The 12,895-nt window shown below is 41.3% G+C and overlaps 1 protein-coding gene across 1 annotated transcript in view; it reads right to left on the bottom strand.

The window, feature by feature from the left end:
- eci2 (enoyl-CoA delta isomerase 2) overlaps positions 1 to 12,895 on the bottom strand; it is a 184,180-nt gene that overhangs the window by 66,462 nt on the left and 104,823 nt on the right. Inside the window, exon 2 of the mRNA XM_072560449.1 lies at positions 4,228 to 4,384. Within this exon, the coding sequence (XP_072416550.1) occupies positions 4,228 to 4,384 (157 nt within the window). The remainder of the gene's footprint in view (positions 1 to 4,227; positions 4,385 to 12,895) is intronic.

Genomic DNA, 12,895 nt, shown 5'->3' with positions numbered 1-12,895 from the left:
AGGCCCAGTTGACCTAATCTCTCTCCTCATACAAGAAAACCTGCTATTCCAGGAATCAGTCTGGCGAACCATCACTACACACCCAGTTGTTATACTCCAACAGATAAATGTATTTTAACAGAATTCAAGTCCTGGCTTTTAAGTGAAAGCTTTGTTTCAGTTAGCCACATTACATGAAACTCACCCACACTGATTATTAGCTCCCCACATATACTCAAAAAATTAATTCTTCATTAACATATCCATCACCTGTTCCCTCGTTTCATTAGGTCTCAGGCATTCATTCAGACTATTAGATAATAATATCTCTATGGCAAGTATATTTTTTCATCAATAAGAAGATATAAACTGCACACAATATTCAAGATGTGGTCTCACCAACACACGATACAGCTGCAGTAAGACCTCCTTGGTTTTGTACCAAATCTCTCTTGCAATGAAGACCATTTGCCTTCTTAACTGCTTGCGACACCTGGATGGTGGCAAGATGGTGGTGGGCAACCTCTTTGAACCAGCGCAGTCTTTGTTGCACCATAAGACCAATCTTATAGTATGTCCTTTTCTAAATACCAACTCAGACAATAACTTAAACAACATAAAATAATTTGGGAGAATATTGGGGGAAATTATGTCAAATAAAGAAATGATAAAAATAAATCTTTTTGGAAAGCAGAAAGTAAAAATCTAAAATGTCAAGTTCTATATGTGCCACTTGAGTATGGTACCAACATTTTGAAAATATACTACAGCAAGAATAGACAAAATTGATTTGATTTATTACTGTCACATTTACTGAGGTACAGTGAAAATTGTTTTGCACGCTTTACAGGCTGATCGCACTATACAAATATCAAGTAACAAAACAAAATGCAGGATACAGTGTTATAGCTGCAAAGAAGGAGCAGAGAGAGATCAGCATTAGCAATTAAGAGGCCCATTCAAAAGTCTGATAACAGTGGGGAAGAAACTGTTCTTGAATCTGTTCTCGTGCATTCAAACTTTATATCGTTTGCCCAACAGGAGAAGGTGGAAGAGAGTATAACCAAGGTGGGAGGAGTCTTTCATTATGTTGGTGCTTTCCCAGTGCAGTGGTAAGTATAGATGAAGTCAGTAGATGGGAGGCTGGTTTCTGTGATGGACTGGGCTGTGTTCACGACTCTCTGTAGTTTCTGGCAGTCTTGGGAAGAGCAGTTGTTGCCATACCACGCTGTGATGCATCCAGATTCGATGCTTTCTATGGTGCATCTGTAAATATTTGTAATAGTCTTCATGGACATACCAAATTTTCTTAGTCTCCTCAGGAAGTAGAGACATTGCTGTGCTTTCTCGACCACAGTGTCAACGTAGGATGTACTAGAACAGATTGTTGGTGATTATCGGTCCCAGGAATTTGATACTCTTGACCATCTCCACCTCAGGACTATTGATGCAGTCAAGGGCATACCCTCCACTTCACTTCCTGAAGTCAAGGACCAGCTCCTTCATTTTGCTGACATTGATGAAGAGATTGTTGTCTTTATACCATGCTGTGAAGCATTCAATCACCTTCCTGTACTCTATCACGTCATTGTCTGAGATCTGGCCAACGGCGGTGGTGTTGTCTGCAAACTTGTAAATGGAGTTGGTGCAGAATTTGGCCCCGCAGTCATTTGTATATAAATAGTATAATAGGGGGCTGAGTACGCAGCCTTGTGGGGCATCAATGTTAAGGGTTATTTTGGAGGAGGTGTTGTCGTCTATCCTTATTGACTGCGAAGGATCAGTGCTGAGCCCTCTACTTTTTGTCATTTACATAAATGATTTGGATGCGAGCATAAGAGGTACAGTTAGTACATTTGCAGATGACACCAAAATTGGAGGTGTAGTGGACAGCGAAGAGGGTTACCTCAGATTACAACAGGATCTGGACCAGATAGGCCAATGGGCTGAGAAGTGGCAGATGGAGTTAAATTCACATAAATGAGAGGTGCTGCATTTTGGGAAAGCAAATCTTAGCAGGACTTTTACACTTAATGGTAAGGTCCTAAAGAGTGTTGCTGAACAAAGAGACCTTGGAGCGCAGGTTCTTAGCTCCTTGAAAGTGGAATCGCAGGTAGATAGGATAGTGAAGGCGGCATTTGGTATGCTTTCCTTTATTGGTCAGAGTCTTGAGTACAGGAGTTGGGAGGTCATGTTGCGGCTGTACAGGACATTGGTTAGGCCACTGTTGGAATATTGCGTGCAATTCTGGTCTCCTTCCTATCAGAAAGATGTTGTGAAACTTGAAAGGGTTCAGAAAAGATTTACAAAGATGTTGCCAGGGTTGGAGGATCTGAGCTACAGGGAGAGGCTGAACAGGCTGGGGCCGTTTTCCCTGGAGTGTTGGAGGCTAAGGGGTGACCTTATAGAGGTTTACAAAATTATGAGGGGCATGGATAGGATAAATAGACAAAGTCTTTTCCCTGGGACAGGGAGTCCAGAACTAGAGGGCATAGGTTTAGGGTGAGAGGGGAAAGATATAAAAGAGACCTAAGGGGCAACATTTTCACGCAGAGGGTGGTAAGTGTATGGAATGAGCTGCCAGAGGATGTGGTGGAGGCTGGTACAATTGCAACATTTAAGTGGCATTTGGATGTATATATGAATAGGAAGGGTTTGGAGGGATATGGGCCGGGTGCTGGCAGGTGGGACTAGATTGGGTTGGGATATCTGGTCGGCATGGACGGGTTGGACTGAAGGGTCTGTTTCCATGCGGTACATCTCTATGACTAAGTCGAGAAGCCAGTTACAGAGTGGGGAGCAGATAGCTAGGTCCTGGAGTTTGGAGAGGAGTATGTTTAGAATTATGGCATTGAAAGCAGAGCTGAAGTAAATAAATAGGAGCTGAAAATGTGTTGCTGGAAAAGCGCAGCAGGTCAGGCAGCATCCAAGGAGCAGGGGAATCGACGTTTCAGGCATGAGTCCTTTCTCAGGAATGAAGGGCTCATGCCCGAAACGTTGATTCTCCTGCTCCTTGGATGCTGTCTGATCTGCTGCGTTTTTCCAGCAACACATTTTCAGCTCTGATCTTCAGCATCTGTAGTCCTCACTTTCTCCTAGTAAATAGATAGGAGCCTGACATAAGTATCCTTGTTGTTGACATGTTTCAGGGATGATTTTAGGGCCAGGAAAATAGCATCTGCTGAGGACCTGTTGTGCCAGTATATGAATTGCAAGGAATCAAGGCAGTCTGGGAGGCTAGAGTTGCTATGAACCATGATCAACCTCACAAAGCACATTATGAATGTCAGAGTCACTGATGCACCTTCCATGATTTTTCTTTATCACTGGGATGATGATGGTCTTTTTGAAGCAGGTGAGGTCTTCAAATAGTCGTCAGGAGAGGTTGATAATATCTGCAAATACCCCTGCCAACAGGATCTGGGTGCATGGCCAGGGACTCTATTGGGCAAGTCTCCTTACATGGGTTCACTCTTAAGAAGGCCAATGTAATGTCTGCAGCGGTGACTGAGGGTACAGGTGCATCCCCCACAAGGCTTTTGGGACAGTGATATCATTTCACTGCTTTTCTGTTCAAAGTGAGCACAGAATGCATTGAGCTCATTGGGTGGGGTTGTACTGTTTCCCACGACACTGTTTGACTTCGCTTTGTAGCCCATTATGTCGTGTAGGCCTTGCCACAAATGATAGGTTACCATGTGGTTAGTCTGGATCTCAAGCTTAGGTTGTATTGCCTCTTGGCAGCCTTGATGGCCTTGAAGAAATTTTGCCTCAGTAAGACTGAAGGCTGCATTTGCTAAAGAATGAACAAATTTTGACTTCATTGGTACGAGAAGGACTGTCTACTGACTTCCTAACATTGGAAATGGATGCAGCAGCCTCTTAGGTAATTTGTTATTGAAGTGAAAGTACCAGATGGACAATCCATTCAAACTGTAATTCTTACCACACAAAATGGAAATCCCCATTATACACTACTGATTCAAACTTTACTATCCTGCTTAGAAATCTGCAGAACAATTCCCCTAATCACTCTTTAGTTTCAGTTTCATTTCCTTTTATAAGCTTTAAAATATGTAAATCCACAAATTAGATCAGTTCTTTAGGATACATAGGCAAACCACAAAGATAATACAGGTGGTTTATCTGAAAGCTGTTTAACTAATGTCAGTTGAATCTGAGGAGCTTTCTTGAATAATGGGTTCTTCTCCTGACCATTACTTTAATTCTCAATCTTAATCGTATTACCTGTTTAAACAATGCATATATTCGCAATTTTACTTCGTTTCCAGGATCGTTCTTTAAAGTCTTCAACTTGTTCTTTGCTTTCTCAAATTCGGCTTCTGTTGCAATCATGGCAACTCCAGATAAATGCAGTTTAACTGCTGGTAAATTCTGAACCAATCTGTAAAATTAGACACAAACTGAAACTGAGTCTTTTAAATTGAAATGAAGAGCAGAACACTATCAATTTTTAAAATAGCTTCAATATAATATGTTTACAAGCACAAGCTGATACATGACATCGACAACAACTTCTCAGATCAACTGCTTACGTTGCACTGGGTCGATATCTATAATAAAATGAAATTCAAAGTGTAATATTGAACATTTAAAACATGCAGTCTTATGAGCTACTACAATAAACTAAATGATCATGAAAACAGGGAAATGAAAGACCATGAAAGTTACTAATGTTAAAAAACTCATTTGATAATAGCTTTTAGGCATGGGAATTTTTTTTAACATAGTCTGCTCTGGCCTGCATGATGTCTGTGCCAAACCATGTGAATGACTTTGCCATAATGGTCTAGCAAGCTACCCATTTGTGCAAATTGTACAAACATTGTGGTCAGTCTCGCAGCAATTCAGATTTAGCACCATTTCTGGATTAATTTTATAAACCATTTTCCTTGTATAAACATCCAATAATTACTTGTGTTATCCACAGATGCTGAATAAGAAATATTAAGGACAATTAAATGATGGGATGCTTTAGTTACCACAATCGTTGATCGACATTCCTAAATAATTTAACTTGAGGGTTTCTCTCTATGTTAATGTGGTATTAAATGCCTTCAAAATGATATGTTTTTGAGAAAGAATGACCACATTATGGCTTCAGCTTGCAGCGTACTCCTCTGGTGGCATTCTCCAATATCTCTGGTCACACTGCATAGGCAGCGATTGCCCCCACCACCTCCCATCTGTCCATGGAGGCTGGAATCAGATATATACCAGCCTCACCACATAATCATAATACATTTCCAACTCACTTATATAATTCAACACTTTACCTCTGCACTTTGAAGCTCAAAAGCACCTTTCATTGCCATCTCTGCCATGGTGTTATGTGATTTGCTGCCCTAATCAGAAGGCTCTTCTTTTTAGTGTAGCCACAAAGCTGGGCAGCTTGTCATGTTTGCCATCAGTGATCAGTTAAGGAAGTAGACATGTTGCTGAATGGCACTATGTTACATCAGCATTACACCTATAACATGCACCTGCAGTTTACATGGCAAACACATAAATATGCTTCAGCCAAACGGCCATGTCTCAAAGTCTAAGGGGTTGAGACTGATGAGCAAAGGGCCCTATTATCAGTCAGCGTCCTGCCTCAGGCAGTCAAAGGTAGTGTCCGATCTCAGTCCAGGGGATTTGACAGGGTTAGCTGGCCACTTGGAGTGGTCAGAGTCAGGAATTCTATATAATCATATTCCAGGGATTGGGTCATAGTCAGTCTTGCAGGTCAAGTTCAACAGTCAGGTGATTAGCGGCAAGTCAGTCAGGAAGTGAACACAGATCAGTCAGGAATCTGGTGATTTATCGGTTATGGCTGTCATTCTAAGTTGGTCAAGGGTTGGGCCATGGTTAGTCCTGGGATCTGTTCACTGAAAGTTAAGTTAGGTTATCAGGGGCCACTGCTGTGGTGGACAAGTTGGAGAATTTAACATAGGGATTGGAGACAGTGTGCTGGGATGGAGGCAGGACAATAATTGTGAAGGTGGGGCAACTCGATATAAAAGGCTGGGAGGCAATAGTGCATTGAAAGGTAGATTAGGTGGGGGGGGGGGGGGGGGGGGGTAGGTCATCAACCATTGTTAGCAACTTGGCTTTAACGAGGGACAGTGCACCATGACGGGTGACATGACTAAGCTGTAGGGTCGGGGGTTATGTTGGGAAATGAAGACTTAAAAGTAACTGTAGGGTGGAAACCTTCCGAAGCTCAGAACTGGCGGGGTCAACAGTAAAGAAGGCAGATGAAAGTTTGGGCAGGGGAGGTCACCTAGATTGACAGGCTGAACCTGTGAATCATTCTGTAAAGTGTGACCTGCTCTGCTTTCCATTTTCATGTGCACTGCAAAAAAAAAACTGATGAGAAATAGCTGCTAGCAAAGCCAGCATGGGAGGTGTAAGTGTTTTTTCTCCTGCCTGAGAATTCACGTTTTACTTGTGAGCAATATGAGAACTTTCCAGGGGCAGTTACATTAATCAGAGAGTGCAGATTTAAACTATCTGTCATCATCGAATCTTGCAGGTGAAACACGTGCAGTGACCAACTATGTTGAATACAAATTGCAGCCACAAGCAATCTTGACCATGTTATTGGACATTACAAATTAATTGTAGACATCTCTGTGAATTAGACATAATCACAGGTGACCTGCATGTCACAATTCAGAAACAGAATTCAACATACCATAGGCTGCACAAAGATGCAAAGCCACTTTCTTTGAACTTAAGTATTTGTCAACATACTCTGATATGCATCGCTGTTTTTCTTAGGTGATGTGCAGGAGTAGGGGGACAAGGTTTCAGTAATGTTATCACACTTGACAATCTATTCCTGTATTTGTACAACATGGTATTGTTTGTGGTTCACTGGAACCATAAATAGAAATTGAGGTGGATGGAGGGTAAACTTGAACAGGGAATACTTTATTTTGCATAGTCTCAGCTCCACAGTTGGTCTTGGACTGCCCCTCTAGCTCCTGCCTCCGGAGTCATCTGACCCAGTCTCCTAACAGGCAACACACAACCAATTGCATACAAAAAACATAGCCTTTGCTGCATACAAGAGAATATAGTCTACTACGACAGAAGTCAATATGCAAGTACTTCATGGCCGTCCTTATTCACTTTTATCAATGACTATGACGCACCAAAAACTGTGTGAGATATGAATGCTAATTGTTCACATTTCTCAGGACCTGTTCTATTTCTAATATTTTCCATATAGGTTCTCTGGAACCATGATCAATGGATCAAATCACAGCAGGGGTTATCATCACAGTGGTCATAGCAAAATAATGGTGCCTAGAAATTGAGGAGGAAGAAATGCACCAGTAGACAAACTCCAGGGACTGTTGAATAACCTCCACATGAAGAAGTTGCAGCTCAAGATCCCCTCAAGATACAAGGTAGGTACAGGATGACCAGAGTCTATCATCCACAATGCCATTTTCTCCAGATAAGCAAGGCACTTTGACACATCAGACTTAAATGTCCTAAGGCACGGTTATAGAAATCTGTCATTGTCTGCAACAGGACTTGTGACCTGAAGAGTGGGTGACCATTATATCTTAGTAGCCATCAAGATGACAGCTGAGCTACATTTTAACCAATTTGTTGTTTTATAAGGATCCACAGGGACCTGTGTAGGATCTTCCAATTCTCAACCCACAAATGTATTAAGGTTGTTACCCTATGATGAAGTCAGTGCTACAGCCTGGTCAGTAAGCTTTGCCAATGTAGCTGGCATCTCTTAAGTGCAGGCTACAACAGACAATATACAAGTTGCTTTTTGTGCATACCATATCATAAATAGAAAAGGGTTCTAGTCCATCAACATACAAGTCACCTGTGATCATTGGTACCATATTTTAGAATCTGCCATAATATCCATGTCTTTGAGAATGCTCATGTTTCTTCTTTGCTTCAAGGGCTGAATGCCTTGGAAGAAGGATTTCTGGGCAATAAGGGCTACCTCGTGCAACCATGGCTAATGGCTACACAACCCCCTTACTAAGCATAGATACAACGCAGAGTTGAGAGTATGGTCCTCAAATAGCACAGCAGGTCAGGCAGCTTCCGAGGAGCAGGAGAATCGACGTTTCAGGCATGAACCCTTCATCAGGAAGGGCCTGATGAAAGGCTTGTGCCCGAAACGATGATTCTCCAGTTCCTCAGATGCTGCGTGACCTGCTATGCTATTCCAGCACCGTACTCTCAACTCTGATCTCCAGCATCTGCAGTCCTTACTCTCTCCATAGATACAATGCAGCTCATTCAGCAACTAGGTCCATCGTGGAGCTGGCATTGGGCATCCTAAAGATGAGATTTCAATGCTTGGATCGGTCTAAACCACTTCGCAGTCTAATAGGAGAGAGAGTTCTGTATAATTCTTGTATGTTATGCCCTGCACAACTGGAACAGGCAAAGAGGAGATGTGATGGACCCTGGCAGCTTTGGACACAACAAACCAGATTGACTCAATTGACACCCACTTCCAATAGATTCGAATTGGGTGAAGTGATCATTCATTGACTATAAATTTGTTGTTCAAAAGACATGTAGCCCCTGCTTATTCCCAGAAACAAATGCAGATTTGTTTGTTTGTTCTTGTTCTTTGCTTTTCCTGCTGTTCAACAAAGATTACCATTATCAACTATTTGAAGGCTTTACGAAGAATTTGACGAAGGATATTCTTGAATTGGAGAGAGTTCCGAAGAGATTTACCAGGATGTTGCCATTACTGGAGGCTTTGAGATAAAAGAACAGGCTGGATAGGTTGGGACATTTTTCACTGGAGCCTAGGAGATTGAAAGGTGATCTTAGAGGTTTATAAAATCATGAGGGATGTAGAAAAGGTGAAGAGCAAAGGTCTTTTTCCCTGGGGTGGAGGAGTTCAAAACTAGGAGGCATATTTTTAAGGTGAGAAAGATTTAAAAAGGACCCAAGGGGCAACTTTTTCACACAGTGGTTCATATGAGGAATGGTTTATGAATAGGAAAGGTTTAGATATGGGCCAAAGTCAGACAAGTTGGCCTAGTTTATTTTTGGAAACTTGGCTGTATGGACACGTTGGACCAAAAGGTCTATTTCTGTGCTGCATGACTTTATGACTCGCCATCTCTAGCTGTGTGAGATACTTTGTCTGAGCTTATGGGAAGAAGCCCTCTATGAAACTGCCTGAAATTTATACTTGGCCAATTTCAGCCTCAATATCCTCCTTTGTGGCATTAAATCCAACTGAAACATACAGATAAAATATGTTGCTTATTTGTCCCATTCATCTGCTGAGAATATCTTTATAATATGTGCAAGAGACTTTAGCTGAATGTCAATTATTAGCCACAGGAGATCCCTTTCAATATGATAAATAACAAGGTCTGCCTAGCTGGAGAATTAACCAGTTTATTTTGAGCAGCCATTGCACTTTTCAATGCCTTTTTATTTAATTCCAGTAATAATCTATTTAAAACAGCCACTATTTTTCAGATAGTTGCCACTTCTAATCTAGGCACAATTAGCTTACTCTTTATGATAACGGTAAAAGTGAGGGTGGAAGTACTCAGCATCATAGTGGGGGCAATGGGTAACAATATCTATTATTATCTGCATGGGCAGAATTAAATGCAGAAATCCTGATGTACTGTCAGATATCCTGCTTTTCCCTGCTGATTGATGTAGTATTAAAAGTACCGTAAAGATATGTTTTTTTCCATGAGCTCCTGTGAAAAAAATGGCTGACAAAACATCTTTATGGCTGCTGCATTCAGGTACAACAAGAACTTTAATGGTGAGAACTTTAATTTTTCACATCCAAAGAGATTATTGAATAGTAATGTTAAAAATATGACATCATATTCAGTAAAACATGAGCATTCGTGGTTTTAAAACAAAATGTTCTGATTGCCTCTTGACTCTCCCTAATTCCCAACCTTTATTTTTGCTTTATATACATCTAAATCTAATTAATATTTTCTAGTTCATATTTCTGAGTGTTGACTGTGTTCCAAAAGGTGTCTTCAACCTGATTGGTTGATGAGCCTTATTGTTGCTTGTCATATTCTCTCTTACCCTACAATTTCTGAAGAGCACACCACACCGAAAAAGATACGTTGAATTGGAGGAAATCTTCACTCAGACACCCACAACAGCTGTAGGCATTTGCCATCAAAGTAGATGACATACATTGTTTGTTCACCACCGATGACAAAATCCATTCCATTAAGTGGTTTATTATCTGCTGAAGAGCAAGTTTTAAAAATATTTCAAGTTTTTCATAGTATCACAATTCTCTGATAAACATGGATTTTGAGCCAGCCAACGTAAAAATAAATGTGCTTCATGAAGAATAATTCTTTGTTCAATCATTCTTTGAATGTTTGGTTCATATCGGAAACTAGTAAAATTGAAGAATTAATTATTTTGATTTTGTTTTGGTTTGGTAGACTTGTTTAATTCACTCCCAAGACAGTGGTTAAAATCCACATCCTGGCCAAATTGGTATAAATATTGAAAGGATACAATAATCTGGCTTTCTGCCTGAAATTCAAATAATTATAGCAAGTTTTGAAAAGATTTGTAGCTCAGTTTGAGGTTTTGGAAGTTGGTTTGCTCGCTGAGCTGGAAGGTACATTTTCAGATGTTTCATCACCATACTAGGTAACATTGTCAGTGAGCCTCCGGATGAAGCACTGGTGGTATGGCCTGCTTTCTATTTAGGTTTCCTTGGGTTGGTGATGTCATTTCCTGTAGTGACATCATTTTCGGTTCTTTTTCTCAGGGAATGGTAAATGGGATCCAAGTCAATGTGTTTATTGACAGAGTTCCGGTTGGAATGCCATGCTTCTAGGAATTCTTGTGAGTGTCTCTGTTTGGCTTGTCCTAGGACAGATGTATTGTCCCAGTCAAAGTGGTGTCCTTCCTCATCTGTATCTAAGGATCCTAGTTAGGGTGGGTCATGTCTTTTTGTGGCTAGTTGATGTTCATATATCCTAGTGGCTAGTTTCGACTGGGTCAACACATCCATCCTAAGACAAGCCAAACAGAGACATGCACAAGATTTCTTAGAAGCATGGCATTCCAACTGGAACTCTAACAAACACATTGACTTGGATCCCATTTACCACCCCCGAGAAAAAGAACAGAAAATGACATGAACACAGGAAATGATGACACCACAGGAAATGACATCACTAACCCAAGGAAACCTAAACACATAAATAGAAAGTGGGCCATACCATCAGTACTTCATCCGGAGGCTCACTGATGACGTTACCTAGTATGGAAACCAAACCTTCCAGCTCAGTGAGCTAACCTACATTCAAATAAACATGTTTTTACTCAACTAACCAGTTGAACACAACGGCCAAAACTTTAAATCCAGAAACTAAATCAAATATTTTCAGAGATTTTTAATGGCCTAAAGCTGATTAATACAAAAAAAAGTTAAAATGAGCTGAGTTTAGCAGAAAAAGATGCAGTTGATTGAAACCTTAAAAAAAGCTAGCTACCTTTTGCAGGAAAAAAATGTATTAAACATATTATCTGCAAAAGATCAGCATAAACGGTAATTTTATTTATTGTTTGTCATTTATTGAGCTGGATGGTATGAAATCTACTGTAATTATGGTTTTATAGATTTTTTTAATCAACCTGAGCAGATATGTTATGACACACCACTGGAATAGGTGGGACTTGAATTTTGACCTCACGACTCTGAGGTAGGGAAACTACCCACAGTTTACGTGTAGTTAGCTATACTTGATTTTTTTCATCATTCCAGTAAAATCATTTGATAATTAAATGCCTAAGACAAGATCCTTCTTATTCTGGCAGAGATCTTCCTGCAGATCCAAACACCTTATCTACTGTGGCTGTTATTCTCAATGTGGTCTCCTCTAAACAGGAGAGGCAGGATGCCAACTTGCTGAACGTTTCAGGAAACATCTCTGGGACACAGGCACTAAACAATCCCACAGCCCTGTAGTCAACCACTTCAACTCCCCTTCCCACTCCACCAAGGTCATGCAAGTCTTGGACCTCCTCCACCTCCAAATCCAAACCACCTGACGCCTGGAGGAAGAACGCCTCATCTTCTGCCATAGGAGCCTCAACCACACGGCATCGCCCCTCCCTCCACCTCATCCCAGATCCAACCCTCCGGCTCGGGACCACCCTCTTGAACTGTCCGACCTGTCCATCTTCCTTCCCACCTATCCGCTCCAACCTCCACCCCCATCACCCCAACTGCATCTAGCTATTGCCTACCCAGCTACCTTCCCCCAGCCCCACCCTATTTATCTCTCAGCACCCCCCTTCTCCCTCCATATTCATGATGAAGGGTTTATGCCTGAAACTTGCTCCCCAGATGCTCCCTGAGCTGTTATGTATTCCAGTACCACACGTTTTGACTCTGATCTCCAGCATCTGCAGTCCTCCGTTTCTCTCAACGTAAGATGTTATGTTCAACAACTTTTTAAGGATGAAAATTCCTGTGGAGTCATTCAATTGATAAAGTAAATTGATTGAAGTTTTCCATTTGCCTCCATTGGTCCTACTAGCCTAGGCAGGCTTTTGACAATGAAAATATTCTCTAAACTTTATGAAGATGAGACTAATGTAAAACCATCCAACGAGCAGCGAAATCGACGTTTCGGGCAAAAGCCCTTCATCAGGAATAAAGGCAGTGAGCCTGAAGCGTGGAGAGATAAGCTAGAAGAGGGTGGGGGTGGGGAGAGAGTAGCATAGAGTACAATGGGTGAGTGGGGGAAGAGATGAAGGTGATAGGTCAAGGAGGAGAGGATGGAGTGGATAGGTGGAAAAGAAGATAGGCAGGTCGGACAAGTCAAGGAGACAGTAACTGAGTTGAAAGTTTGAAACTAGGATGAGGTGGGGGAAGGGGAAA

This window comes from Chiloscyllium punctatum, chromosome 41 (genome assembly GCF_047496795.1).
Source record: "Chiloscyllium punctatum isolate Juve2018m chromosome 41, sChiPun1.3, whole genome shotgun sequence".
Lineage (NCBI taxonomy): Eukaryota > Metazoa > Chordata > Chondrichthyes > Orectolobiformes > Hemiscylliidae > Chiloscyllium > Chiloscyllium punctatum.
Note: the sequence above shows the minus strand (reverse complement) of the source record. Positions and strands in the feature narration are given on the sequence as shown.